Below are 26,606 nucleotides of genomic sequence, written 5' to 3'. Positions count from 1 at the left end.
TCAATGCTCAGCCACTGATGCACACCAGCTGGGCGATGGATAAGCTTTATTAAGTGTCCTGGACCCTCATTCTTAGTAATGGCCAGTAGTAAAATACTTTATTGTTTGACAATCCCTTGCCATTTGATATGTCATGATTTATTAAATATAGTTGGGTGTATTCTAATGAACCCCCGGCTGAGCCTACTTGTTCAGTTTAATTTCCTGCTTTGCACCTAGGATTTTGGACCTAAAGTACTGGCCCTTCTTAGCTCAGAAGCTGAAGGAATTGGGGGCAGCTGTGGGAGTGTTGGGGAGGTGGGCCTGGGGCCAAGGGCCAGTTTTGCCAGGCAATGAAGCTGCCAGGGAAGCTGCGCAGCGCCACTGTGGCTCAGAGCCGCCATTCATCAGGTCGCATAGAGAAATGGATCTGTCACTCTTTGGCTTTGCCTTTGACCCTGAGAGGGCTGGAGCCGATTACTGGAGTTTGCCTGCCATCTCCGGCCCGCTCGGTGAGGATCAGTGAGCCCAGCAGAGTGTGCAAGAGATGCAAATAGGAATTTCTTGCAACTTCAACCACCTTTCCTTCTCCCTGCATCTCTCCCAGATCCTGCCCCTATCACCAGATCATTTAATGTATGTATTTTGAGGGATGCAGGAGGGGAAACTAGCTGAATTGGTTTTGCGTTGCTTCTTTATATTCTCTCTTGGGTCAAGAACAGCAGAGCAGGGGTGGGGGTGGGTGGGAGGGGGCAGGAGATTTTCCCACATCCCTTGTGTTACTAAAATGTGTTGTTATTTATACTTCTAGGGTTTATGTTGATGCCCCAGAATATGAACTTTTTGGAGGAAGAATCAAGGGTGTGCATTTTTGCGGGACCCACGGCAGCAAACACAGTACGTAGCCCCAGGAGCATCTTTGTTTCTTAACTCAGTGACTTTTAACTGAACTCATCACTGTGCTGGAAAAGGCCCGCAGCTGAGCTCCAGGCTAGAGGGCGCCTTGGTCCCTGTTTCGGGGTTGAATGAATAGGGGTGGTTGTGTCCTAATGGGCTGGGTCCAGGCCTTACCATGGGGACTGGGAAATGGGGTCAGGCCCAGACCTGGCCAGGTGGCTTCTGCCCTCAGGGGTCACTGAGTTCCAGAAGAAGGGGGAGTGGGGAGGTAAGATCGGACTGAACCCCTGGCCAGGTCCGTCCCAGGTCTGGAGCTTCTGGGATGGCTGGGAGCGCGGAGTCTCGGCGGGGTGAGGCCCGGGCAGGGCCAGGTGAACGGGCAGCAGGGACTCTGAGCCTGCAAGACCCGGCTGGGGCTCTGGCCTTCAGAGGGTGCTGAGTCCTGCGTGAAGGGGGTGGGGATGGGGCGCCCGCCCCGCCCCGGGTCCTGCCGTGAAGGCTCCGCGTGGTCAGGGGTGCTCGTGGGGGGGCGCCTAGCGCGGGCGCGGGGACTCCGGGCCGCAGGGGGCGCTGCGTCCGGGCGGGAGGCGCAGAGCGGCTCCGGGCCGGCAGGGGGCGCTGCGCCGGCGGCGGACGCCCGGCAGGTGGCGCTCTGGCCGCGGCCGAGGCCCGGCGGGCGGGCGGCGGCGGCGGCGGCGCGGCTCCGGCTCGCGGGCCTGAGGAAGCGGCGGCGGCGGCGAAGGCGGAGCGGGGGCGGCGGCGGCTGGCGGCGGGGGCGGGAGCGGCGGCGGCCCCGGGCGCGCTGCAGCGCCGCTGGCCGAGCGCACAGGCCGCAGCCCGGACCCGCCATGCCGGCGCGCGTCTGAGGCGCGGCGAGCCAGCCAGGGCCGAGCGAGCGGCGGCCGCGCCGCCCGGGCTTCCCGCAGCGGCCCGGGCCCGAGGAGCGGCGGCCTCGGCCTCCGGCGCAGCCCGGAGATGTCCGGCAGGGTCGAGAAAGCAGGTGAGCGCGGGCGGGCGGGCGGGGTGCGGGCCCCCGGGGGCGCGCGGCCGGGCGCCGGGGCCGGAGCGGAGCCGCGCCCGGGCCTGCTCGGGGCGCCTCCGAGGCCCCGCGCCGCGCGCTCGGGGGCCCGGCCCGGGGGTGGGGCGCGGCCGGCGCGCGGCCCCGCGGGCACTGGCGGACCGCGGCGGGGCCCGGGCTTCCCCGGCCGGCCGGCCGGCCCGCCGCGCGTCCGAGCGGCCCCTGGGCGGCGGCAGAGCCGAGCCGTGAAATGTGTCACCGCTAACGAGCCTCGGGTTTAAATTTAACCGGGAGCGTCTGCCTCGGCGGCTTCAAAGGCAGCGGGCGGCGGCGCCCGGGCACTGCCGGGGCCGCGGAGTCGCCCTCGGGGGCCCAGCCGAGCGCGGAGCGGGGCGTGCGGGCAGCCGGTGGGCTGGGGGAGCGTGCGCCTCGGGGCAGACCCGGCCCTTTGTGCTGCGGCCCCGCGGGGGCGGCCTTGTCGCCGGGCTCCCGGCCCCGCGTCGCCTCCGCACACACCCGGCGCGGCGCACGTGGGGCCCGGGCCCGACCCAGCCCTGGCCCCGGGGGGTCGGCGGGCAGCCCGGGGCTCCCGTGCGCGCGGGGCTGCTGCTCCCCGCAGCCCCCGTCAGCCCGGCCCCCGCCCCCCGCCCCCCGAGCTGCGGAAGGCAGGCTTGGGGGGGGGGGGGGCTGCACTGATTTGCAAGTTCCCCGGGCTCCCCAGGCTGACCCAGGACACTTTTCTGAGACGCGCCTGGGAGTGGACCCAGAGGAGGTGCAACTCTCAGGCTGCGGTTCAAGCACAGGAAAGATAGTGTATTGTAGCCTTTATCGAGGGTTTTCTATACATCCGGCCCTGTGCTGAGCGTTGGGTTTTTTTTTGTTGGTTTTTTTTTTTTTTTTTAACACTGCTTGTTAAACCTACTTGCAGATTCTCTGTGAGCGAGAAATCGGTCCTGGTTTTTCCGGGGCTCGGGGCCCTTGGGTGAGTGCCTGCAGGCCACCCAGCAAGAGAGCCCCGGGCTGAGCCCGGGCGCCTGGCCCTCTGACCCGCAGCCCCGCTGCCTTCTTCAGGGGCAGGGCCCTTGGTTCCAGGCGGCGCTTCTTGGGTATTCTCTCTGTTCTTCAGACCTTGACCGGCGACCATGAGTTGCTTCCCTGCACATGTGCTGTTCCAGAAATATCTTGGGTTAATCTGGGAAGCATTTCCTAGGAACCCTCTGCTGGTGTCGTACTGGTGGGGAACTGGGATAATTTATTTTAAAGATAACATTAATAGGGTGCTCTTTGACGATTAGGATACGTTCATGGTCAAAAGCTCGGAAATTGTGGAAAAGCGATAGGAGCGAAATGAAAAGCACCTGTCGTCCTGTGAGCTGCTTTCCGGGGCTCAGACCCCCCCAGAGTGAGCTGAATCTTCATTTGCCTTCCCTGTTACCTGGGGAAAGGAGGCCTAAGCCTGGTTTCTGTCAGCATAGGTTCTCCTTGGGCCTTCTCTGGGCACCCCCCTCTCCTAGGGGCTGTAGTGAAGATGCAAAGAGCAGGAAGCCCCTGCTTGTCTGAGGCTGGAGAGCCCGCCCCAGCGTAACCCCGGGTCCCAGGCCGCAGGCACACTGTGGTGTTACAGGAGTCCGGGCCGGTGGGCACAGCCGAGGGAATGGGGAAGGCTCTATAGGGACAGCATTTGTGGTTGGCTCTGAAGAGAGGGTATAAGGGTACCCTGGTGGAGGTAGAGGTGGGAAAAGAGGGCAGAGTGGAAGGGGCTGATCAGGGGCTGTGGAAAGCTCAGGAGGAAGGTGCATTTGGTGAGAGGCAGCTAAGCAAGAAAGTTCTGAGGTTGGCAAGATCAGGGTTTCTGTTGGAGTTTTCTAAGTGGACCTGCTGGTGAGTCGTCAGCAGAGTGGTTCATTCAGAGGAAAGGCCCTTAGGTGAAGCCGGACTTCTGTTAGCAAGTGAGCAGCCCGGTTAGTCATGGAGCCTGACGCCCAGTAAACAGTCATTGTCACCCGTGTCTGTTGACTTGAAGCAACAGAAGTGTTGCCTACACGTGTTCATAATCTCTTCCTTCTGAAAATAGAAGAACTTTGACTTCTCAGGGATTAAGTAGTCCAAGGTGTGTTTTTTTGTTTGTTTGTAAAATGTTTTTATTGATTTCAGAGAGAGGAAGGGAGAGGAGGAGAGAGAGATAGAAACATCAATGATGAGTCAGTTATCAATCGGCTGCCTCCTGCACGCCCCCTGCTGGGGATTGAGACTGAAACCCCGGCTTGTGCCCTGACCGGAAATCCAACCGTGATCTCCTGGTTCATAGGTTGATGCACAACCATTGAGCAACGCTGGCCAGGCTCCAAGGTTGTTTTTTAGTGTAAAAGAAAACCCCTTTATCCATCCGTAGGGCCCTGAGACTCTTGCCCATTCTGCCATCCTGATTCGTCCTTGGTGAGCAGCGGCCCTGTTAGCATCTGGGGAGGTCTATGGGTCTTCCCTGCTGCTCTTCAGTACATTTAGTTATTCAGGGTGGCCTGGCTGTGGGCGGGGCCTGCAGGTCATACATGCTGCCCTCCTGTGAGGCCTGCCATTGCATAGGGACACTGGAAGGCAAACCTCAGATGGGGCTGTTCCCATTGTCTCTGCTCCAGGCCTTATGGGGAATAAGGACAGTCTGGGTTCCAGAGGCCAGCAGGGGTCATTTTGCTGTCTGGGGCCTATCCAGTTAGGCTGGGTGGGGGCGGGTTGAATTTGGAGGGCCAGGGAGAAGGTTGGGGTGGAGGGGGACTTTTCTAAATTCTGGTATTTTTCAGAGATAATGAGGTGGAGGGTAGAGTGGAGCCCCGTGGATTAAGGAGCACCCTGGGCTGAGCTTGTGGGCAGAAGTGGCGAGGAGAGGTGGTGGGTTCCTTTAGGAACTGAGAGGACTGGTTCTGAAAGTGAACATGGCTCTGGATAGGCACCAGTGGCAGTGGGCCTCAACTGCTCATCACTGACTCCTGTTTCCTGCTTGGACCATTGACAGTGGAGTTTGCATCCCCCTTCCTTGGAGAAACCGTTTGCGTTTGTTGGCTTTCCATCTGCACTTTGAAAGCCTTGCCCTGTTCATTGATTGGTTCCTTGATTCTCTCATTGAGCGGCTCTGTCAGGTGCTCTGGGAGGCTCTGGGGAGCCCCTGGTGACCTCAGCAGACAGTGTGGAGGCACTGGGAGGTTAGAGGGGTGACATCAGCTCCCGGTGGAGGGGTGTCCAGCAGCTGCCTCTCTGGGCAACGGGGATGAAGGTGAGTTGTGGAGGATGTGTCAGTAGCTGGCACAGCCGTGCGGGCAGGGAAGAAGGGGCTTCACTTTTCCTTATGCATCTCAGCTGCTCACTCATTCCTTCCTGCATTAGGTAGCTTACCCAGCACCTCCTCAGGGCTTGGAGTTGTTCTAGGTCCCTGCCCTACCTTCTGCCTGGGGCAGACAATAAAATAGATGCCACAGAGATGGGAATGTCAAAACCGGCTCTGTGTTCCCAGCAGCCACAGTCAGTGTATGAGTTTCACCATTTAGAAACCATCTGGCCAGCTCAGGGTGGCCTCGAGCTGCACCAGGGGCAGGTGAAGCGGAGGGCTCACCCATCACCCACCGCCTGAGGACAGGAGTAATACGTGTCTCAGACCCAGTGCCATGCTTTTCAAAAGGCTGAGGATGCTTTTATTGTAACAGAAAGAAAATTTACAATGACCACATTCACAGTAACTCTTGTTATGAATTTTCTCAGAACAGATAGAAAGTGCGTGTACTGTCACATGGGCTGCACTTGTTTTCGCCTAGGAAAGAGTCCTTATGGATTAGCAGTCACTGTACTTTGATCAATTTTTAACTCCTCTCAAATCTTATTAGCAATATTTGGGGTCAAAATGTGTCCAGTCCTTAAGTAGGACATTTTAGGCCCCTGGTAGTAATTCATTCACTCACTTCTGCAGTAGTTACTGAGCACCTCCTTGTTGGCAAACACTGTGGCGCCTTGCAGTGGCACAGAGCCTGCAGGAGCCCAGCCTTCCCCAGGTCACAGTCCAGTAGTGACATCAAAGCAGTCTTGAACATTTCTGCAGTTTCCTATGGTTTTCAGAATGCACTGACATAGGACCTCATTTCTGATCCTCACAGCGGTCCTGAGGGCTAGCGGGGCCGGTCATCCTCATTTTGCCAGGGAAGTTTGGTGACTTGCCCAGGGTCACAGCCGTAGCACGGTGAAGTAGGGAGCCAACTGCCATCTCCAGTGCCCGGCTGGCCCTATTTCTGCCTTCACAGAGCTCTGCTCAGTGCCTTTCGTGTTGCTGAGGGCATAGTGGTTTTCTATCTTAATGCTTATTCACATTACTTTCTTTTTAACCACCCCCCCCAAAAAAATCTCAGTTAAATTAAGGAAGACCCAGTGCTGTCTTTAGGCTTTATGTGGTATTGCTGATACTAATAACATTAGCAATAGTATAAGGAAGTAAGAAATAGCATGAACATAGGCTAAATAGGTTTTAAAAAACCAACCACAGCCACCCCAAATGTTCCTGGTCTCCTGAGCAGCTGTTTGGCAGAGGTGGTTTGAATGGGATTCCTGGTAGCCAGCAGACCTGATAGGAGGCCTATAAAGATGAGTCATGCATGAGCTTGCAGAAAAATCATTTCCCAAATTAGCCTGGACTGGAGAATGCCTTGAGCACAGGGCTGCTCTTACCTCAGTCCAGCTGAATGTGTCCCTGTTGCCATAATAAGATGACGCACTGGAAAGAGGAGCGGCCTGGCAACGCTGCCTGCTGCCGCACCCACGCGGACTCCGGCTGGGCCCTGCTGCTGGGACAGGTGTTCTTCCGACTCTCCACCCACCTTGCCCCAGAGGCTGCTTTATGATTAAAAAAACAAAACCCACACTCTGAATTTCTAGGGGATCTGTCATCTTAGTTTCTGGTCAGTTGTTTCAGACCAGCTGACTAATAAATAACTTGAGACCTGGCATTGTGACCTTGAGCTGGTCTTTCCCTTTTCTGGTCCCATTTTCTCCATCAGTGGTGTAAGGAGGAGAACTCTGAAATTAGTGCTTCCCCCCGTTGTGTTGTTTTAAAGCAGCAGGTCCTTTCCAACATCAGAAGGCTGTTAGATAATGAGTAGCGGGGGCTACTTAGCTCCGCTGTGGCCCCTGAGGCTCCTCCTCGGTCCTCCACCCAATGCAGGGTGAAAACCCACTTCCTGGATGCGCTCAGCCTCGTCTACCCACCCGCTTCCTCGGACTCTGCACCCTCTCTTCCCCTAGCAGGCAGTACATTCCATGGGAAGCCCCCAAATAAACAAACACTAGGTAGAATAATATCGTTTAGCTCGTCCAGAGGCCGAAGCCCCAGTTTCCTTTCTGCACGGTGAAAATCAGCAAATACAGTCTTAAATAGACTGTTAGCTCCACGAGGGAGGGTACCTGTCTGGTCCACCATGGGGTTGCCACTGCACAAAGTAGGTGCTCAGTAACTGCTTACTAGAAGAATGGGTACTGTCATAGAATGAACTTAGGTTTCTCAAAATTGTCTTTAAATTGAGCTGCTTCTGGGTTTTTGAATTGCCACTTTGGATGTTTCCTGGTGAATTAGCAGCACCAGTACTCTGATCAGGTATACAGTTAGTTGGGGCCTCTGTGTTACCCTGATCACTGTAGTCTTCTGAAAATCGATGGCGAGGCCAAGATCAGATTCCTGGACCCTGGAGAGAGGTCTAGGACGTGCTGAGAGGCAGCCCCATGCAACCCTGGCTCTGCAGCTGCCTTTGGTGGAGACTTTTGTGGCTCTGGGGGCACAGAACCCAGTTCTCTAGGCATTGTTCCTTCACCTCCAGCAGCTGTGATCCTGCCTCATTTACAAACCAGGGCATATGCCAGCTCTGCCCAGCCTGCCTCCCGGCCGAGCATCCTGAGAGGAGTTCCGTCTCCATTTGTGATTTTCCTTGGGTGGCCTCTGAGCGTTATTTAGGACTAGTTCCCTGCACCATCAGCTCTCATTGAGAGGCTAGGAGAGGTAGGCTGTTGGGGTTCTCTGGCTCCCCCTTTCTTCCTTGTCAAGGGGCTTAGGAGAGTATCTCTTGCCAGTTCCTCCTCGTGAGCGAGGGAGACACAGTGGAGAGACTTACCTAATGGATTGGGGACCTGGTCCCTGGTGATCACAGTTCCTCTTTGTCCCCACTTCTTTCTCCCGGCCTGTGGTCTGGAAGATGGATGACAGTCTCTGGACCTGTCCCAAAGCACCGTCACTGCCTCACAGCAGCCTAAACCCGCCGTGCCCACTGGGGTCTGAAGGTGGTCTTTCTCCTTGCTTTCCGCTGGCTTTCTGGCACCACACACTCATTTCATGAAGTTTTGTGATTGGGAAACACCGCCCTGCTTCTCAAGCATCCAAGAGCTGGGCCTGTCAAGCACATGGTGGTGTGTGGCACTTTCTGAGGCTGGGGACAGGAGGGCTGGGTTCAGGCTTTTGCTTTCTAGCTTTCGGAAGTGTATGCCATTGGTGTGGACTTGACAGTCACGCTCCCAACCATGCTGTTCGAAATGGCAGCCAGCCGTCCGGCTCCCTGTGCTTGCAGTCTGGGAGAGGAAAGGTGTGGACATGAATTAGGAGAGAGGACAGCAGAAGTCCAGTGGGATGTGATGGCTCTGAGTAGCCACTTAGTTGACTCAAGGCAGGAAACCTCTCGCAGGAAACAATTATGGTTATGGGTGCCTCTCTCCTTCAGGTAACTGCTGTGGGTCACTTAACCCACATGGAACGGCTACTCTTAACCCCTCCTATTCAATGCTAAATACAGGTAATAGTCATAGCTGACTTTCATTAAGTGCCCACTACGTGCCAGGACCATGCGCTGTTGTATGTTACACACGTGGTTTCATGTAGTCCACACAACAGGAGGTTCTCATTCTACTGAGGAGGAAACTGAGACCTGGCGCTCTTCCTCTTTTGTGCTTGGGACCCTGAGATCCTGAACAGTAGGATTTGCCTGTGCAATGTACCCAGCGGGGCCAAGTCCGACTAAAGCCCCCATGGCTGCCTCCCATTTATCCATAGTCTCACTGGCTGTGGTGACATTTTCTCTGGGCTGTTTTTACTTGGGTAAAAATGAGCCTTCACGTTGCCAAGGACTCCTCTAACATAGGCAGCAGCTGCTACACCAAAAGGACCACTTGAAAACACTGGAGGGGATGCTTGAGAAGACGGATCCCCCAGGCTGGCTGGTCCCAGCTCACGGGGGCCTGTGAGCCCTGCCTCCTGGTTGGTGACCTTGGGCAAATGCGAAAGTCTTTCTGAGGCTCTGGCCCCTCTGTTGCAGCCTGTGGTCAGACCCATCTCAGGGCCCTTTTTAATGCTGACTCTTTGTGAGTCTAATCTGCAGTAGAAAAGGGACAGTTGGGATGTATTGGGATTGTTTTGTTGGTTTTTCGTGACACTAATGTTGCATGGTGCTTAACTATTCATCATCACAGAATCCTTTATAGCTTTCAGAACACTGTAGGACATGAGCTTGTTTGCTGTTGTTTTAGGTTTTGTTCTTTTGTTTGGTTATTATAAGGTATTAGAGTTACAGAGCATTTTTTCCCAAATGAGTAACATTGAGTATTACTTCTGTGTGCCTTCAAATGCGGGTGTGATTTAATGAATTCTGATCTTACTAAAGAGAAATGGCAGGCATTGTGCCCATTTGACAGTTGAGGAGAGGGAGGCGGCAGGAGGAGAAGGCTGTGTTGAGTGAGAGGAAGAGCCAGTTGGGGAACTTGGGTATCCTTCATCATTCTCTCCCTCTTTGGTGTGTGTTCCCCTGGCCCCGTGAGATTCTGGATCTTGGGTCTAGTGCTGGTCCACTGTAGAGCCATCAGAGGCTGGCTTGGAGGTACCTTCATTGTCTTTGGTTAGAAGGGCTCTGGCGTTCCCCTGGGGGAACAGCCTCTGCAGGACTGTTAAGGTTGCCTCCACATCTGTCTATAGATCTATGAAGCAGCTTCCGGTTTCTCAGTTACAGAGGTGGCTTAAAAAGTGCATTTGCTGGAAGTGTTGCATGAGGATCTGCTTTGGATGTGAACAATGAAAAGTGACCCCACCCACCTATCTGTCCATTCACCCCCTCACCCACCTGTTCATTGATGCAACATTGGCTGAATGCTGAGTGCCAGGCAGCCTGCCAGGGCAGTGGAGGGTACTGAGAAGACATCTTTGCCTTTAGGGAGTTGACAGTCTTACCCACTGCCTGTGCTATGAGGAGACTTCTGATCTAGGCTTTCATACTTTCCTCGATGCTCATCCATGTTGGGAGCAGCATGATCCTGGGCTGGAGGTCGGGAGGCCCCTGGGTCTGCACCGAAGCACTCCATGCCCCTCTGAGCCCCCAGTCTCCCCATCTGCAAAATGAGCGGGTGGACTCAGTATGGAGCAGTTGTGGGATCTCGGGCAAGTCGCTTTGCCTATCTGAATCTCAGTTCCTAATCTGTAAAACAGAGTCATAGAAGTGCCCGCCGTATGGTGTTGATGGAGGATTGGACAAGATGGTGCAAGTAAAGCACAGTAGCCAGTCTTGACACCTGAGTGCTCTAGAAACACTGGCCCTTGTTCTGACCCAGTGTCCCACTGTGCTCTGAAATTCAGACTTCAGGGGCACAGAAGGGAGGCCTCTGGCTGTTGAGGTACAGTTGACCCTTCAACATGGGTTTAAACTACACAGGCCCACTTATATGCAGGATTTTTTTCTTTTTAGAGGATTTTTTAAATAGTCATATGCTACTTAATGATGGGGATGTGTTCTGAAAAGTTTGTTGCTAAGCGATTTTTGTGTGCAAACATCCGAGTGGATGCTGTAGCCTACTGCACACCCGGCTGTGGTGTACCACTGATGCACATGTGGCTTGTCCTCGACCAAAATGCCATATGCGTCGCATGATTGTACTGCAAGCCCAGTTCTCTTCCTTATGATTGCTTTTCTTTAGCTGACTTTGTTGTAAGGATGCAGCATAGAGTACATACCACATTCAGAATATGTGTTAATCGACTATTTACGTTATCCATAAGACTTCTCCTGGTCAACAGTAGGCTATTAGTAGTTAAGTTTCTTGGAGTCAGTAGTTATACTTGGATTTTTGGCTGTGTGGGGGTCAGCACCCTAAGCTCTGTGTTGTTCAAGGGTCAGCTGTATTCCTTTCACGATCTCTCTCTCTCCTTATCCCCCTCCCTCCCTCCCTCCCTGCCTCCCTCCCTCCCTCCCTCCCTCCCTCTCTCCTTCCTTTCTCTCTCTCTCTCTCTCTCTCTCTCTCTCTCTCACACACACGAACGTTTGAGAAAGTGAAATTCCAGGGAATAGATTTTTACAGCTAAGAATAAATCTCCAAAGAGATCATTTATAGGGAGAGAATGGCATTTCATTTCAGCTACACATGAGGCCCCAACTCATGGAGGCAGAAGGACAACAGTCCTGATTTTATTCCTCTTCCTGTATCTGAAAGGAATGGGCCTGCCCTGGCCAGGTGGCCCAGTTGGCTGGAGCATCATCCTGTGCACCAGAAGGTTGCTGGCTCGATTCCCAGTCTGGGAACATACCTAGATTGTGGGTTCAACCCCCAGTGGGGTTGTGTATGGGAGGCTGCCGGCCAATCAGTGTTTCTCCCCCCGCCCTTCCCTCTCTCTAAAATCATTAAAACACGTCCTCAGGTGAGGATTGAAACAAAAAAGTAAAAGGAACGGGTCTGTGCTTGTAGGGGGCAGCTTATCTTAGAGCCAGAGCGGGGCTGATCACCGGCAGGTGTATTTTTGCTCCATCCCAAGAGACACCACCTCAGTTTCTCCTTGCAGAGGTGACTCAGGATTAATTAAACCACCTTTGTTCAGCACTGAAGGTGAAATATTCACAGTGTGGTGCTTTTGTTCTATGACAGTTAAAATACCATATGCCATTCAAGGTCCTCGGTACAAGTCACTTACAAATTGTGTTCAACGCTGCAGCGGTGTGATTTTAGACCCTTTATTTCTCCCCCTTGATTAATTTTCACAGTCGTAAATTCAGAAATCCTGGCGTATTGTGCGTGTTCCGCAGCCTGAGCTGCCCTGGCTTTTTCTGATCTGCAAAAGTGAACGATCGCTGTCTCCTTGCTACTTTGTCCGTGCAGCCAGCTCAAAACACAGCTAAGACCAGAGCCCAGCCAGCCCTCTTCACTTTGTCTCATCTTTCTGTCCTAGGGTTACAAACCTCTCACTGAATTAGCATGACACACTGTTCCATGCTTCTGCCCCAGCTTGTCCAGAGCACCTTACAAATGTTAATTCTCTGAGCTCATCAGAAAAGCAAAGGCACAGATTGAGAGCATGCTTTCCTGCATGGCCTGTCCTTGGTTTGTTCTTCCAATTCATGAGGAGCTGTCTCTATTAATTGCCCTAAATGTGCATGGTCGTGGAATGCGAAAAAGAAATTGGGCTAAGGACCTGGACTACATTCGGCCCCACATCGCAGGGAGCCCAGAGTTCCTGGCCCTGGCTTGGTGGGTGGAGTACACATACCAGTGAGGAAATTGTGTGGCCTGAAGTCATCCTGGGGAACATGTGCATCACTGTCACTAAGAGGGCTTGGGACTGTGGCATCTTCAGCTCATGGAGAGAGGACTGGCCAGAGTGACACCACCACAGGCCTGCAGTGTCCTCCAGGGCAGGCCACTGTCCCTCCCTGGACCTTGAACTGGAACAGTTTCCTGAGCTTTTTAACGATCCTAAGTCCTGCTTAGGGTCTGATGGGAGCTCTATGGACTCTGCCCCCAGGGAGAAAGATTCATTTATGTTTGGACATGGTTCTACAAACTCTAAATTCCTGCTGTTATATGATAAATAATAACTTACAAACACCCCAGGTCCTGGAAATGCGAATGGAATCTTGGGCATCTGAAGTAATCAGGATATAGCTTCTCCTGGTTCAGTCAGCGTGGGTTCAAGTGCCAGTTAATACTTACACATTCCTGGAGTTTTATAAGGATTCATGGGATGCTGCTGGCAAGCTGCTTAGATAATGCTGATGTGGGCAAAAGGAGAAACCTTTGCCCTCTGCATGAGAGTATTTTTAATTTACATACAGGAAAATTGACCTTTCTGGGGGTATACAGTTCTCTGAATTTTAACTCACTTGTAGATTTGTGAAATCACTACCACAATTAGGACTGAGATCAATTCCATCACCCCGGGGGGCCAGGGGGTACTTGCTGCCCCTTTGTCATCAAACCCTTTCCTCACCCCTGGCTCCTGGCAACTGTTGGTCAGTTTTACATTCCTGTAGTTTTGCCTTTTCCAGAATACTGCCTTTTCCAGAATACTGCCGTTGAGACTCATGAAGTTGTTGTTTATCAGAAGTTTATTCCTTTTTATAGCTGAGTAGTATTCCATTGTATGGACATAATCACTGCTATCTGCATAGAGTGTGACTTTGGTTAACTAGCTCTGTTTCCTGGAAATAGATAAAGATGGCATTTGACCAACAAAAATCAAACAACTCAATTTAAAAACTTAAGTAGATATCTCCAAAGAAGATGTACGAATGGCCAGTAAACACATGAAAAGATGCTCAGCATCACTGATCATTAGGGAAGTGCAGACAGTGAGACACTGCCTCACACCCGTTAGGATGGCTGTCCTCAAAACAAAGTAACAAGTGTTGGCAAGGATGTGTAGAAACGAACCTGTGCACAGTGGAATGTACAGTGGCGCCGCCATTGTAGAAAACTGACACTCCCCAAAAAATAAAAATTAGAACTACCATGCGATCCAGCAGTTCTCCTGAGTCCACCCCCAAAAGAAATGAAAGCCGGGACTCAAAAGATATTTGTACATTCGGGTTCATAGCAGCATTATTTACAACAGCCAGAAGGTAGAGGCAACCAGGTGTCCATTGACGGACGAAGAGGTAAACGAACGTGGCTGATGCACGGAATGCACCCTCACACAGCCTCCCAGAGGAAGGGAACTGGCGCCTGCTTCAGCATGGATGAGCGTGAGAACAGGAGGCTGAGTGAAACGCCCACGTACAGTTCCACCAGTGTGCATGACATTCCTAAGGGGAATCGGAAGCCTAGGGACAGAAGGTAAGAAGAATGGTGGTTGCCAGGGACTGAGGGAGGGGGGAGAGGGGAGTTAATGTTTAACATCTAATTAATGTTTAGTTCAGTTTTGCAAGACGAGTTCTGCGGCTGGATGGTAGTGATCATAACACAGCAGTGAGAATGTGCTTATTCTGAGATGGGTTTATTAAGAATACACTGAACTAAACTCTTAAAAATGGTTAAGAATGTAAATTTTGTGTTATGTGTATTTACCACAATTTGTAAAAAATTACTATGAATAACATAGTTTTCAGTATTTATTTACATAATCATTATTTAATCTTAATTATCTTAATACAACAAATTATATTGAAACATTAAAAACACGACATGACAACTGTATTACTGGGCAACGATGCTTATGGTAAAAATGCTCGGCTTTAATTAACTCCATCTGGGCTGGGGACTCTAGATGGACTGCAAACACCTGGCAGGACATCCTACGTGGCACCTCCTTGAACGCAGTGACCCTTGTAATCAAGCATGTCACTTGAGGGATCCTGTGCGATCATGAGGTGTTGGCTGCTGTCGGGCAGGAAGCTTTGAAGCCAAGGTGGATCCCGTACCCACCAAATGTGGATCTTGTCCCCTTGGACCTGAGCTTCTCAGCTGTGCTGGGCTCCTTCACAGACCCTCACAGGGCACTGTCAGTGCTGCCCTCTGGCAACCTTGGTTTCCATCCTGTGTCCATCTAAATAGGTCAGTGCCAAGACCCGCTGATGGAAGCCCAGGGGCCTAAAGAGCCCTAGAGCCTGGTGGGGGCTATAGCCTGGCAGTAGGAGTGCTTACTGCATGTTGGCTGTTAATAAAGACTCTCGAGCTCCTCAGAGGCTTCTACATGAGACTCTGCCTGGGTCCCGTTGTCGGCACGTCCTCTCCGGGTTGACAGCATAGATGGCATTCACTCCAGCGCTGTTTGGCAGGGTTCCAGGCTGTTGGCCACATTCGTGAGACGGCATCACTGACCTAGGGGAGGGGAAGACAGAGGTTGATCTCTGAGTCAGGGTCCAGAAGCAAGATCAAGGCTTTCTCCAAGAATTTTAAGGTTGCAAAAGCTGCCCAGCTGTGATTGTCATGATAGGGTCTCTGGTCCCATGAGTGTCATTAACATGTTTCTGTATGAGTGTGGGGTGACAGGCACCAACACATGTAAGACATTGATTGAATAATACTTCCCGGGAAACAAAAAAATAAAATACATTAGCAGGATAGATTATAAAACAATACCCTGATTTCAAAAGTTGTGCTAAAGAATTACACATCTTAGAATCAGGGAATCTGTATGAAGCGTTGGTTCACTCTTCCAGGTGGTTTCTTGAGCACCTACTGTCTACAGTTCCTGGCAGCAGGCGCTGGGATGTGGGGGTAGAATAGCCAGTGCTCCTGCGCTCAGGCACTCATGGCCTCACTGCAACTGGCCCGGGTTCCCGCCTCCAGGCAAGGCCTGGCCTTAGATCGCAGAATCAGACTCTAGAGTTCGGCTTATAAACGTAGCTCTGTTCTAGCCTCACAGCTAGATGTCAAGACAGCAGAGGACTGCTACTTGGGGATCACCGTGCTCATGTAGACTGTGACAGATGGGGTGACGCTTGCACATCCTGGCTTCCACCTGCTGTTGTGGCATGGTTATTAATAGCACCCTCCTGTCGCTCTCACAAGTGCCCTGGTTTGGAAAGGAAAACACTGAGGGGGAATCATTTACCACCACCGAGTTCTGCGAGTTTGCGTAGGTGAGGGCTGTGGTCTGCTCTGAGAACTAGCTCAGGGACGTACCTGGTCCTGCTAGGATCAAGCCCCGAGAGACCACAGTAGGGGCAGCTGTATACGGGTTTGTCCCATTCTCCCTGTGGGCATCTGCCACTTCGTATGCTCCAGTCCCGAAGCATCAAAATCTGGAACAGATAGTTTCTTTCTCTCGATTCCAGGTGGAATTGATAAAATTAGAGGTGTGGGCTTCTCCTTGTCATGTCCTGCCAACTGGGTTGAGTTCTTGTCCCAGTCCTGACTTGAAAACGAAGAGTGAATAAACAGCTTCACAAGGCTGGAGGCTGACTAGCAGTGAGGCCTCCACCTTGACTGCCCTTCCTTTAGTGAACCAGCACCTTCTGCCGAAGCTGTCTTGAGGGGGTGCTTTGGAATTGGAGGCGGGGGGGCAAGCTCTGACTCCCTGTAATTTGCAAGTTAGGTTGGACCCCGAGAAGGATGGACTGACCCACTTTACAGTTCATTTCTGTCAAGTGTCACTTCTCGTCCTGCCTAGACAGAGAAACAAAGCAGCCTTGTTTGGGATACAGTATCAATATTCAGCGAGGATTAGTACTTTGTTGTTGACACACCCCTGCCAGAAGTAAGGCAGTTGGTTAGCTGTGGAAAAACACCAGACTGGGAGTTAGGGATTTGGGTTCTCTGGTCATCTGTGAGAGCTTGGGGAAATGTCTTTCCTCTCTGGACCTGTTTCTTCATTTCACAATGAGAAGGTTGGACTAGCTCTTGGTTCTTAGCCTTTTGGAATTCTGAGACATTGATCAGATGCATGGACTTCCCGGAAAAGTGAACACAGGTGATTGGGCCAACACTATTGGAACCCCCCCCCCAAAAAAAAAGCCCATAAGATGAAGTCCTGGACCTCTAAGGCCCTGGCCCATCTGACCTTCCCCCATTCACATACTGTCAGCTGCTCATGGCCTTTCCACTTGCTGCTCCTGCCCAGAATGCTCTTCACTCCTTTGTTTGGTCAACTCATGCTCATCCTTCGAGTCTCAACCTTCCCTGACCTCCCAGATTAGATTAGGTCACCCTGCTAGACTGTTCCCCTACCCTGAACTTCTCAACACTGATTACAGTGGAAACTAAGTAATTCTTTGTGCATGTTATCTGACTCTCCCTAAGCCAGGACATTCTGAGGCTGATTGTAAGAGTGTGTCAAAGAGAATCCCGACCCCTGCTTCCTGTGACCGTTTTCATGAGATGGACCTTTGCCTTCGATGATTTCCTCCAGGGCTGGGCAGGAAGTCACTTCCAGGTAGGGTCTTTGTGGTCCCAGAAGTCTGGCTACCAGGCTTTCTGCCTCAGTGCTCTGCGGGCCTGACCTCCAGGCTGATCGTTCCCCTTTGTTTATGTTCTGGACTGAGCTGGAACTCCCACTTGGAACATTCCCACGGTGCTGGCGCTTCCTCGTATTGTTGTATTTTTCTCTGGAGGGGAAATGACCAACATCAGACTTTCCTCTCAGCAGACAAATTCCATGCACCCTGTCCGTGTCAGCTACTGGGCACCGCTGGAGAGCCTGCCTGTCTCGTTGCCTCTGGGAGTGAATGTGCACAGACAGTGATTGCTGGCCTTTCCCTTCTGAGTCATTTCTGTCTTAATCTCCCTCAAGAAGCAGGACTCCCTGATTCTGCTGTCTTCTAAACCCAGTAGAACCTTGTGGGAGGGGAGAGCTCTCTGCAGTAGCCACAATGTTACCTCCCTGGTTTACATCGTTTTCCACAATCAAAATATTATTACCATGGGACAAATGTTTGTAAGTGAAATTTTATTTTATTTGAGCTAGTTACCAGAGTGTTGCAGTGGATCTTACTGTGATGTGGAAGAAGGATCCCTTGTGAGGTTAAAGATTTTCCTTTAATGTATTGCATCTAAAGCCTGGATGTTTATATATAATAAAATAATATAAACAGCAACAGTAGCTGTTCTTTAAGAGTATCTCCTGAGTGTGAGCACTTTTTAAACACCGTGTTTAACCTCTAAACTGCCTTATGAGGTAGGCAGCATAGTAGTACACATTCTACAACACAGGTGAAAAAATCAGATCCAGAGAGGGTAAGTTCTATCCCAAAGTTGCCCAGCTGGGAAGTGCCTCCAGAGATTCAGACCAGGCCAGCTGCCCTCCAAAGCCAGCACCTGCCCACTGCTCTCCTACCTCCTCCGGCTGCGAGGAAGCAGGTAGCAGATTTCCTGAAGGAGAAAAAAATTCTGGGGCTGGGGCTGGCTACATACATGGCCCTGATGCAGCCCCACCCTACCCATGGTCCCATCCGTAAGGTGTGGGAGGGGCTTGTGATGGTAATGCCTCTGGGAATGACTTGGCCAATGTGGTGAAATACAGTGATTGAAAGCACTACATGCATCCACAGCATCCTCGAACCATGTGTTGGGGACATGGAAGCACGTTAGAGTGGCTGCACAGTGAGCGCTCACTTCTGGGGCATTTCATTTTCACTCTTACCCGTTAGAGTCCCAGGTTGTCTCCCCGAGGTGTGCACTGGGATGGGTCCCTTGCCCATTTTGGATTGTGAGCATAGGCACCTTTGGGGATGACTCTTAAAGACACCTTTCGAAGCTGGGCATCAGAGAGGCATTCTTAAGAACAGACTGTCCTATTTATCTTCCCCTACCCCAGCCTGTTCGTGTTGGAACCATTTTGGGAGCCATGATTACCTGAGAAGCAATTGAACCACAGGGTCTTCTTTTCAGAGCTGTTCTCTCAAGAAAATTTCCAGGTTGGAAGGTTCATCAGTAAATTAGTGGTTTGTAACTTGGGATGCATTTTCTCATGGCAACAGTTAAGGATGTGGCAGTCCCCAGCTAAGGAAAGGGAGAGCCAGGCTTGAGCCCCGGTTCCCCAGCTGACCTGTTGATCTGCGTGTGCACAGGCATATGAGGAACTGACTTCGAGGGCTCTACAGCCTAATAAGGGAAATTAAAAAGATATGGATGAGACTCCAAGGCAGGGGAACTCTGCCCGAACTGAGGGGTGGGGACATGGATGAGACAGGCCCACACCCCTGGCTCTTGCAGGAAGGAGAGTTTATTTATGAATTAGAAACTCTGGTTAACCCATTCTCAGTGGTGGGGGCAATCGGGGGGTGTGTGTGTGTGTGTGTGTGTGTGTGTGTGTGTGAGAGAGAGAGAGAGAGAGAGAGAGAATTCTCATTTGTTCACTTGTTTATCCCTTTATCCACCCATTTGTTAAGCACCTACTGTGTGCAGGTATTCTGCCAGTGCTGAGTGGCATGTGTGTAGAGCACTTGGTAAGTCGTTTGCCAAATGTTTGTAGTTAAAACTGTCTTTAGTTGAAAGGAGACTTTAAGATGCAGGTTCGTAAGGAGAGCCTTTCTGATCTGTTGTGCTTTTGCAAATACATTGAACTTCATGTCTCATGGAAGAAATGAGGTCAGATGTCATACATACATAAGGAAAATTGTTATGTATTTAGAAGGAAACTGAAGTCTCTTCCAAATGTATGGAAAAGGTGGGGTGATTATTGGTGGGGGTGGGTGGGGCACTGAATTGAAGTTGGACGTTTTGACCAGCTGTTAGGTTTCAGTGCCCCTCTGGCATGGCAGGACTTCGGGCCTCTGCTCTTTCCCAGTTGGTGGTTGCAGTTTGATGGGAGGAAGAGCTCGTCAGTGCAGCGTGTGGGGCGGGGAGCTGGCAGTGGTCCGTCCTCACGCTTTTCTCTCCTGCCCCACCACTGGAGGAGTGGAATGGGCCTCTGCTGCTATTTGCTTTTCCGAGTTTGGAATCTAAGGCTGTAGTCTTGAAATGTGGTTTCTATATTGTAGATCAAAAGATGAGGCCTGAGCGCTTGCAGAAGTTTGGATTTAGCTTCATTTGTTCTTATGCACCGTCAGGATTTCTCCCTCCCTCAGGACAGGCAGCACTGGTGCCACGAAGGCCAAAGCACGCTGAGCACAGGCATGCGAGTCAGATCCCCGGTGGCATTCAGGGCCTCTCGTACTCGGTCTCCTGGTTCTGAGGGCCTTTGGGAGAACATTGTCCTTAAGTTTTACTCTAGTTCTGTAATTTTCTCCCATATCTTACCACCTGATGCCAGTAGAATGAAATTCCCTTTGATTGTGTGCCTGTAGCTAAATTGACTGAAACCAGAAGTCTGCCATCTGAGCTAATATAGTTTCACAGCCTAAGATTGTAAAAATGTTGACGATACATGTTTACCAGAGGATTCCTAAGTGTCCGTCAGCATGCTGGGCTCTTCATAAACGTTTTCTTCTGTTTGATCCTCATTACAGCTGAGGAGGTGGGACTGGAATTATGCCCATTTAACAAATGAGGACACTGAGACTGCTGTGCTCAGTTGGGCAGAGCTGGGACTTGAACCAGGTGGTTGGGCCTCCAGGCTTATTTGCTCTGCGTGCTCCAGGGCATTCTTTAAGAGCGTTTCTGACCTCAAACTCTGGTATTGAAGTCAGTGAAATCTCTCCATCTACTTTGACATTTTCCTCTTTTTTTTTTTTTTACCAAAAAAGGGTATGATTCCTTGCCCTTCTTTTGTCCCAGGAAACCTGTTCAAAATTTAGGTGGTACAACACTTTTTCCAGAAAGATTCTTTATTTACAAACTGTAGTAGATGATTGGAGCTTGAGGTTACAGATGTTAGCTGAGTTTGTCCTCTGTGGTCTTCCTCCTTTGGAAACTGGGGTGTAGCTAGCAGTTTGATGTTTGTTTGTTTTCCCTTGGAAACAGCACTATTGAAATCAGTTTGTCTTCTCTGACGAACTCTCTTGTGATGTGCACTGGTCTGAGGGTGAAACCTTAAACAGAAGGCGTGGCATTAGGGTCTGTATGACAGTGTTTCTCCCAGTGGCACTCCCAGAATTGGCCCATTTTTAACTTTCATCTTTTCGATCACCTGATTCCCTGCTCAAGAAAAGCAGTAATGAAAGTGTTTGGAAATATAGTTCATACTCTGAGGCTGCTCTGTGCCCGTGAGTAAGTGTCAAAGGAAGGCTGGGGAACGAGTTTCTTAATATAGACGGTTACTGAGACCCACCGGTAGGGCGACAGCAAGCCTTTTCTTCTGATTTCCTCCGTGGGAGTGGAGAGAGTTGGAAAGGCAGGAAGCAAAGACCTTTTAGAGTAGAATTCAAGTTTTTCTTGCAGGGGTTTGCCAGGGCTCGCTGCTGAGGGGGTTAAGATGTCCCAGAGATGAATTAGCCCTCTTTCTGCTGCTGAGTGAGTTCTACTCGATGTTCATCAAAGACACCTGGCCTGGAAGGGCTCTGTGATCCTCTGGCTTTAGAATGGGCAACGCTATTGAAAAACAGGAGCCCCTCCACCGAAGCCATCTGTGCCCCTGGAGACAAGGTAAGAAGGCCCTGGACTCCGTCTCCAGGAGGAAGGAAGGCGACAGCCTTTGGTGGGAATACTTTGCCCAAAACCAGAGCTAAACTGCCAGGGGAAATACCCTCAGTTCACCGTAGGTTAAAGAAAATTAACAGGAAGTCCCAAGAAATAAAAGTATACTTGTGTATCAATATGATGGCCTGGTGCGGTGCAGCATCTGTCTGTTGGTTGAACATTTTTAGCTTTAAAAAATATTCCAGCCTGGTTGGGAGTAGCTCAGCAGTTGAGCATCAGCCTGTGATCCAGGAGATGGTTGTTCAATCCTCAGTCAGGGCACATGCCCAGGTTGTGGGCTCGATCCCCAGTAGGGGGCATGCAGGAGGCAGCCGATCAGTGACGATGCTCTCATCGTTGATGTTTCTCTCCCATTCTCTCTCTGAAATCAATAAAGATATTTAAAAAAAAGAAAGAAAAAATATTCCAAATATTTTTATATCCGGGAGTTTAAATCTTTTGTGACAATTTGCTCTAAAGAATGTTATTAATAGCTTTTAAATGTATAGATCCTTTCTTCCAAAGCGTTTAAAGTAACTTCTGTAAAAGAATCTCATGTTTATCCATCCTGCCCGCCCGTGATGTGGGTCAGCAGCATCTGTTAACACCTACTCTTTGTCTCTCAAGGGCTGTGTTAGTGTCAGCTTTGAGGCAGAGGAAGCCAGCAGGGCCACAGAGCAACACGGTGGTGCTCCTGTAGCCGAGGACCTTATAGCAGCGCCAGGCAGTTCCATCTTCTAGTGCACGCGCTGCCTGTTTTCACTGTTACTAACCCAGCCTACCAGCAATTGGCAGACCCAGCAGGCATGTCAAACTGTCAGAAATGGTTCCCTCTGGACTTCATCAGGTCCTGGCTTTTTTACCTCCACCTGCCAAAAAACAACCACCATATAGGGAGCATTTGACCTGTAGCAAGACAGTTTGATCACTGCTGTGTGTGGCTGTGTGGATGTGCCGATGTATGGAAGAATTAACTGAAGAGCATGCCTGGTCATGTGATCAGTAGCAGTCTCCTGTGGCCAGAGTGTGATAATCTTTTTAAGGGAAAAGTAGGTGAGAGACTGATAAACTGTCAGATTTTAGCCCCTCTGACTTTCCGTCAGCCATTCTTTGTCCATCCAGGTACTTTGACAAAGGTATTTTTTAGTGGTCTTCGGTCAGATCCTGGTTTGAGTAGAACAGTGATAACACATTGGGGGCAGCTCAGGAACTTTGCATGGGAACTGGGTAATGGATAGTGTTTGGGACCACTGCTCATTTTACTGCGTACGTTAAGGGTGCTGAGTCGTGTGGGAGAATGTCCTTTTTTGGATAGTCATGCTGAAGTATTTAGGAGTGAAGGGTTATGCTGTCAGTAAATTTATTCTAAAGCAATTCAGGTTAATGAATGAATATATACGTACATACAGATAAGCAAAATAGGGTAAGTTTAGCAAGTGTTAGAATCAAGGTAATTGATATATGAGGTTTGTTATATATTTTTAAATGTATTCTTACTCTTTTTTGTGGGGGGAAACAGTTGCTGATTAGGACAGCATAGCACAGTGTCCTCAGGAGAACGAGCCTTAGAAGCAGACCTTCACCAAGGCAGGTCACGTGCAGCACTCCTCCTCAGCACCACACGGGCTGGTAGCTCTGTCCTCCAAGAACAACATTGGCATTGACTTGATAACTCAGAAGCACCGCTTTGTAACAGGAATTTATCTACTTTCAGATTGTCTCTGGTTTTCCTTAGAAAAATGTATAGGAGTTAAAACATCTTAAAATTTCCATTGCAGGCAGCTGGATTTACAGAGAAAATTAAAGAAAGCTTTGTGGTTTTTGTTACTATGTTGTTTAGTCGCATTCAGTAATTTTACTGAGAGCAGTTGTAGGACCACTGTTGATAGTAGGGACTTCAGGCTCCACAGTGACCGGGGAAGGGGAAGAGGAAGAGCAGCTCATTGCCCCTGACTGCTAAGTCTCCGTGGTCCCGTTGCCCAGGAGCCTGCCTCTCCCAGTGTCGGGATTTGTTTGCGCAGGTTAGACTCTGGGACGGCACTGTGTCTCCCCAGCCAAAGTCCATCGAGGCGCTGCCTGGGACCTAGGGTGTGTCCTTCACAGTTTATCTGTTTGTTGTTGTCCCTAAGGGTTGTTTATGTTTTAGAAATTCGATTTTAAAGCAGTATTTGGGAACCAGATTTAGTGAATCCCTGGCACCACCCTGACCCTGAGTCCATTTTCCTCATTCCACGTTCCACACAGTTGTGAATCTCAGTGGGTGGCTGATGGCTCCAGGGCCAGCAGCATGGTGTCAGTGCCTGCTTTAGGGGCAAGTGGATGGTAAACTGGGCACGTCCTCATGTGCATTTGCTCCAGGCACCTGGTCCGCCCAGACTTCCTGAACTTCTGTCTAGCTTGTCTGTGGCTCTGTGACGGCAGAACCAGGCGGCCGTGGTTAGGAAGGTCAAGCCCAGCACACATTCTGAAGGGAAACTTCAAGGAAATCATTATCTGCCCTTTAGGGTATTTACTTTTCTGTTTCTAGGTTGTACACCTGGAGTGTTGAAAAATTGAAGTGACAGAAGACTTAGTTGAAGAAACATGAACCTCACCCACTCCACCTGTTGTTATTAAAGAGCATTTTACACCCAGTAGAGAAACGTCTCTCTGACCTTAAACAATGTGGGGTGTGCCCCCTCAGAGGGGACCAACATCTGACTCTTCCTGGTCTTGTTTTGCTTATAGCTCTCAGAATCCAAAACATAAGGAAAAAACAGGACTGCTCATTTTGGTTTTTACAGTAGTGATGCCTGTATTGGTTGGTCAAGTTGAACCATGTATATTACCAAAGTGAGTTCTAGCAGGCCCCCATACCAAAAAATAGGATGGGAGGTGGGGTGAGGCAGAGCGTGGCTTTGGGTGATCCTGAGAGTTCCAGCCAGCCAGAGTTCTGCCTCCCACTTGCCTGCTGACCTTGAACAAGTGAGTTTTGTAATCCCAAATCTCCTCATTCCCTCTCCGAATGAGTGCATCTTTATTTCAGTGCGGCCTTCCCACAGGGGCTTGTCTTTTATCGGTCTGTTTGCTACACTACCTGATCGGAAACTCCTGAGGGCTGTCTGTCAGGACCATTATCGATGTGTCCCTCCACACCAGCACAGTGTGTAGCACTTGGTGCTCCTACCCCACCTCCACCACTGTGAGTGCACAGAACAATGTTTTCTGGCTCCTGGTATAAATGACGTGTGAAAGATAGAGCCTGGTTCTGGTGCATGGTAGCTACCAGTGCTGGCGGATGTAGGGTGGTTATATGGGGCTTGGAAATGTGCATCCTGAGCCTTTCTCTGCCTCAAGGCACAGGGATGAAAATTGACGCACCTTCTTTATCCCACTGCAGTTCTGGATTTACAAAGAGTAGATTTATTGATCATAGTGCAAAAGATTGATTCACAAAAGGCACCTAATTAGTCAACATTTAGTTGTTGATTCATTGACCCAGACACCTCAGAAGACACACTCTCTCAACCAACCTTCCTTTTTTCCTTCCTTTTTCAGAAATAATTTGAAGGACTGCTTACAGGGGTCATTTTGGCTTTGGGGAGTACAACACGGGCGGAGAAGTTTCCTTGGGAATAAATATTGCAGCAGTAATTGCAAATGGAATTGTTCTCCCTCAGAAATCCCCACAGCTCTGGGCTGCACCAGCCTATTAAATGGAAATGTTAATGATTTGCATGTTTGTACACAGTTGGGTGTGAGCTAACCAAATTAACACCCTCAGTGGAAAAGCTGACTATGAAAAGTGCCTTTAACAGGCCAGCTGACTGGGGTCTGCAGTGCTGGGAAGGAGACTGGCCAGCTGAAATGGAGTAGAGGTGGGGTGGGGTGGGGGGTGGAAAGTCAAGGCAAGAATTTGCATGATTTCCACATGCTCCTTGGTTCCTGTGCTGTGGGGCAGTTTTATTCCAGTTTTGGATTCCAGTCCACATTGGTGTTTAGACTTGCCTCTGCAAGCTTGGTGGTGAGGAAGCATCCAGGGCTGCTGGACGCCTATGGGCGTCCATGTGCCAGGTGATTAATGTGATGGCTTTTCTGGCCAGAGCTGAAGCCAGCCCCTCCACCAGCTCTTTTCTGGTCTTTGTCGCATTGCATTGGGGCTGCTGTGGTGTCTGGTATCCACCTCTCAGGCAGTAGTACTCCAGAAAGTGCAAGGGCTGGTTGCTGCACTCCAGACACCTGGCTCAGTGCCTTCTAGCTGGATGAGGCCAGCCACATGACTTCACAGTGGTGAGCCTGTGTCCTGTTCTCTACATAAGATTAACAATAACAACCCCCCCAAAGGACTGTTGCAAGGATTAAATGACATAAGTCGTGTAAAGGGGTCATAGCCTTTAACATACAGTAAGCACTCAGTGAATAATAGTAATTCTTATTATGCATCCCAGCTAACGGTGTGCATTTGGTTAACTCTGTTTCCTTCCCTCAGTTGAAGGGATCACATGTCAGATGATCTCAGAGGTGCCTTTGCAGACTGTGAATCAGTGACCATCCGCTTTGGCCACTGCCACTTACATCTGCAAGCTCCCTGGGTGTTGAGGACCTATAGAAGGCATCCGTTCTGCTGAGCACTGTGGTCACAGGGGGCTTTTTATGGTGAATTTCTTTGAAAATGGTTATCACAGGACCAGACATAATTGACCTATTCCTAGTTAGCTAGAATATTAAACTAACTAGGACGATTCATTTTCCCATTCTGAGTACTATATAGTGTTGAATTTTTTTTTTTTTCCATAATTACAGAGTAGTTAAGAGCATGACTTCAGGAGTCTGGGTGGCCAAGGTTGAATCCTTGCTCACCCACTTTCTAGTTTGCTGGTCTTGGGCCAGTTACTTAACTTCTGGGCCTCAGTTTCCTCAGCTATAAATAGTACCTCATGGGGTGACATAAAGTGCTTAGAACAGTGCCTGGCACAAAGTTAGTGTTCAGTAAGTGTTTATTATTGATGTTATTTTCAGGTTAAATACAGAGAAGTTGCATTTAATTTTAGTTGAAAAAATGTTACATTATTAAAGAAAAAATTGGAAAATATTGACAAAGTGCAAAGAAGAAAATGTAATGAGCTTCTGAATCTAAAGGACCTAAAACTGAGCAGCGACGTTAGCTGTCGGTGTTCATCTCCAGAGTGCTGCGTGCGTGCATAGTTTTCGTGGAGGTGTCATCGTGCAGATCAGTTCTTCTTTGATTTCATGACTCTGTGTGGTCTTCATAGCTACTGTAACAGCTGTGACCATCATGTTGATGTTCCGTAACATACCGAATCACCCACCTGCTGCTGGGTATTGGAATTATTTCCCCTTTTTGCTGTTGTAGGTAAAGCAATAGTGCATAGCTTTATTTATATGCATTTGTGATTCTACTAGATGATTTCCTTAAGACAAGTTCACAGTGTAGTTTCCAGTCCAGGAACAC

The 26,606-nt window shown here is 50.2% G+C and overlaps 1 protein-coding gene across 2 annotated transcripts in view; it reads left to right on the top strand.

Moving 5' to 3' along the window:
- Positions 1-1,677: 1,677 nt before the first annotated feature.
- RAPGEF1 (Rap guanine nucleotide exchange factor 1) overlaps positions 1,678-26,606 on the top strand; it is a 118,442-nt gene continuing 93,513 nt past the window's right edge. The window contains exon 1 of one of the 2 annotated variants that reach the window (XM_081150513.1): positions 1,678-1,876. In XM_081150513.1, coding sequence (XP_081006639.1) covers positions 1,852-1,876 — 25 coding nt within the window. In that variant the 5' untranslated portion in view covers positions 1,678-1,851. The remainder of the gene's footprint in view (positions 1,877-26,606) is intronic. The other variant, XM_081150512.1, reaches the window with a different exon arrangement.

This window comes from Miniopterus schreibersii (genome assembly GCF_964146895.1).
Source record: "Miniopterus schreibersii genome assembly, chromosome: 11".
NCBI classification, from domain to species: domain Eukaryota; kingdom Metazoa; phylum Chordata; class Mammalia; order Chiroptera; family Miniopteridae; genus Miniopterus; species Miniopterus schreibersii.
The sequence above is the reverse complement of the archived record's forward strand: the minus strand, read 5'-3'. Positions and strand labels throughout refer to the sequence as shown.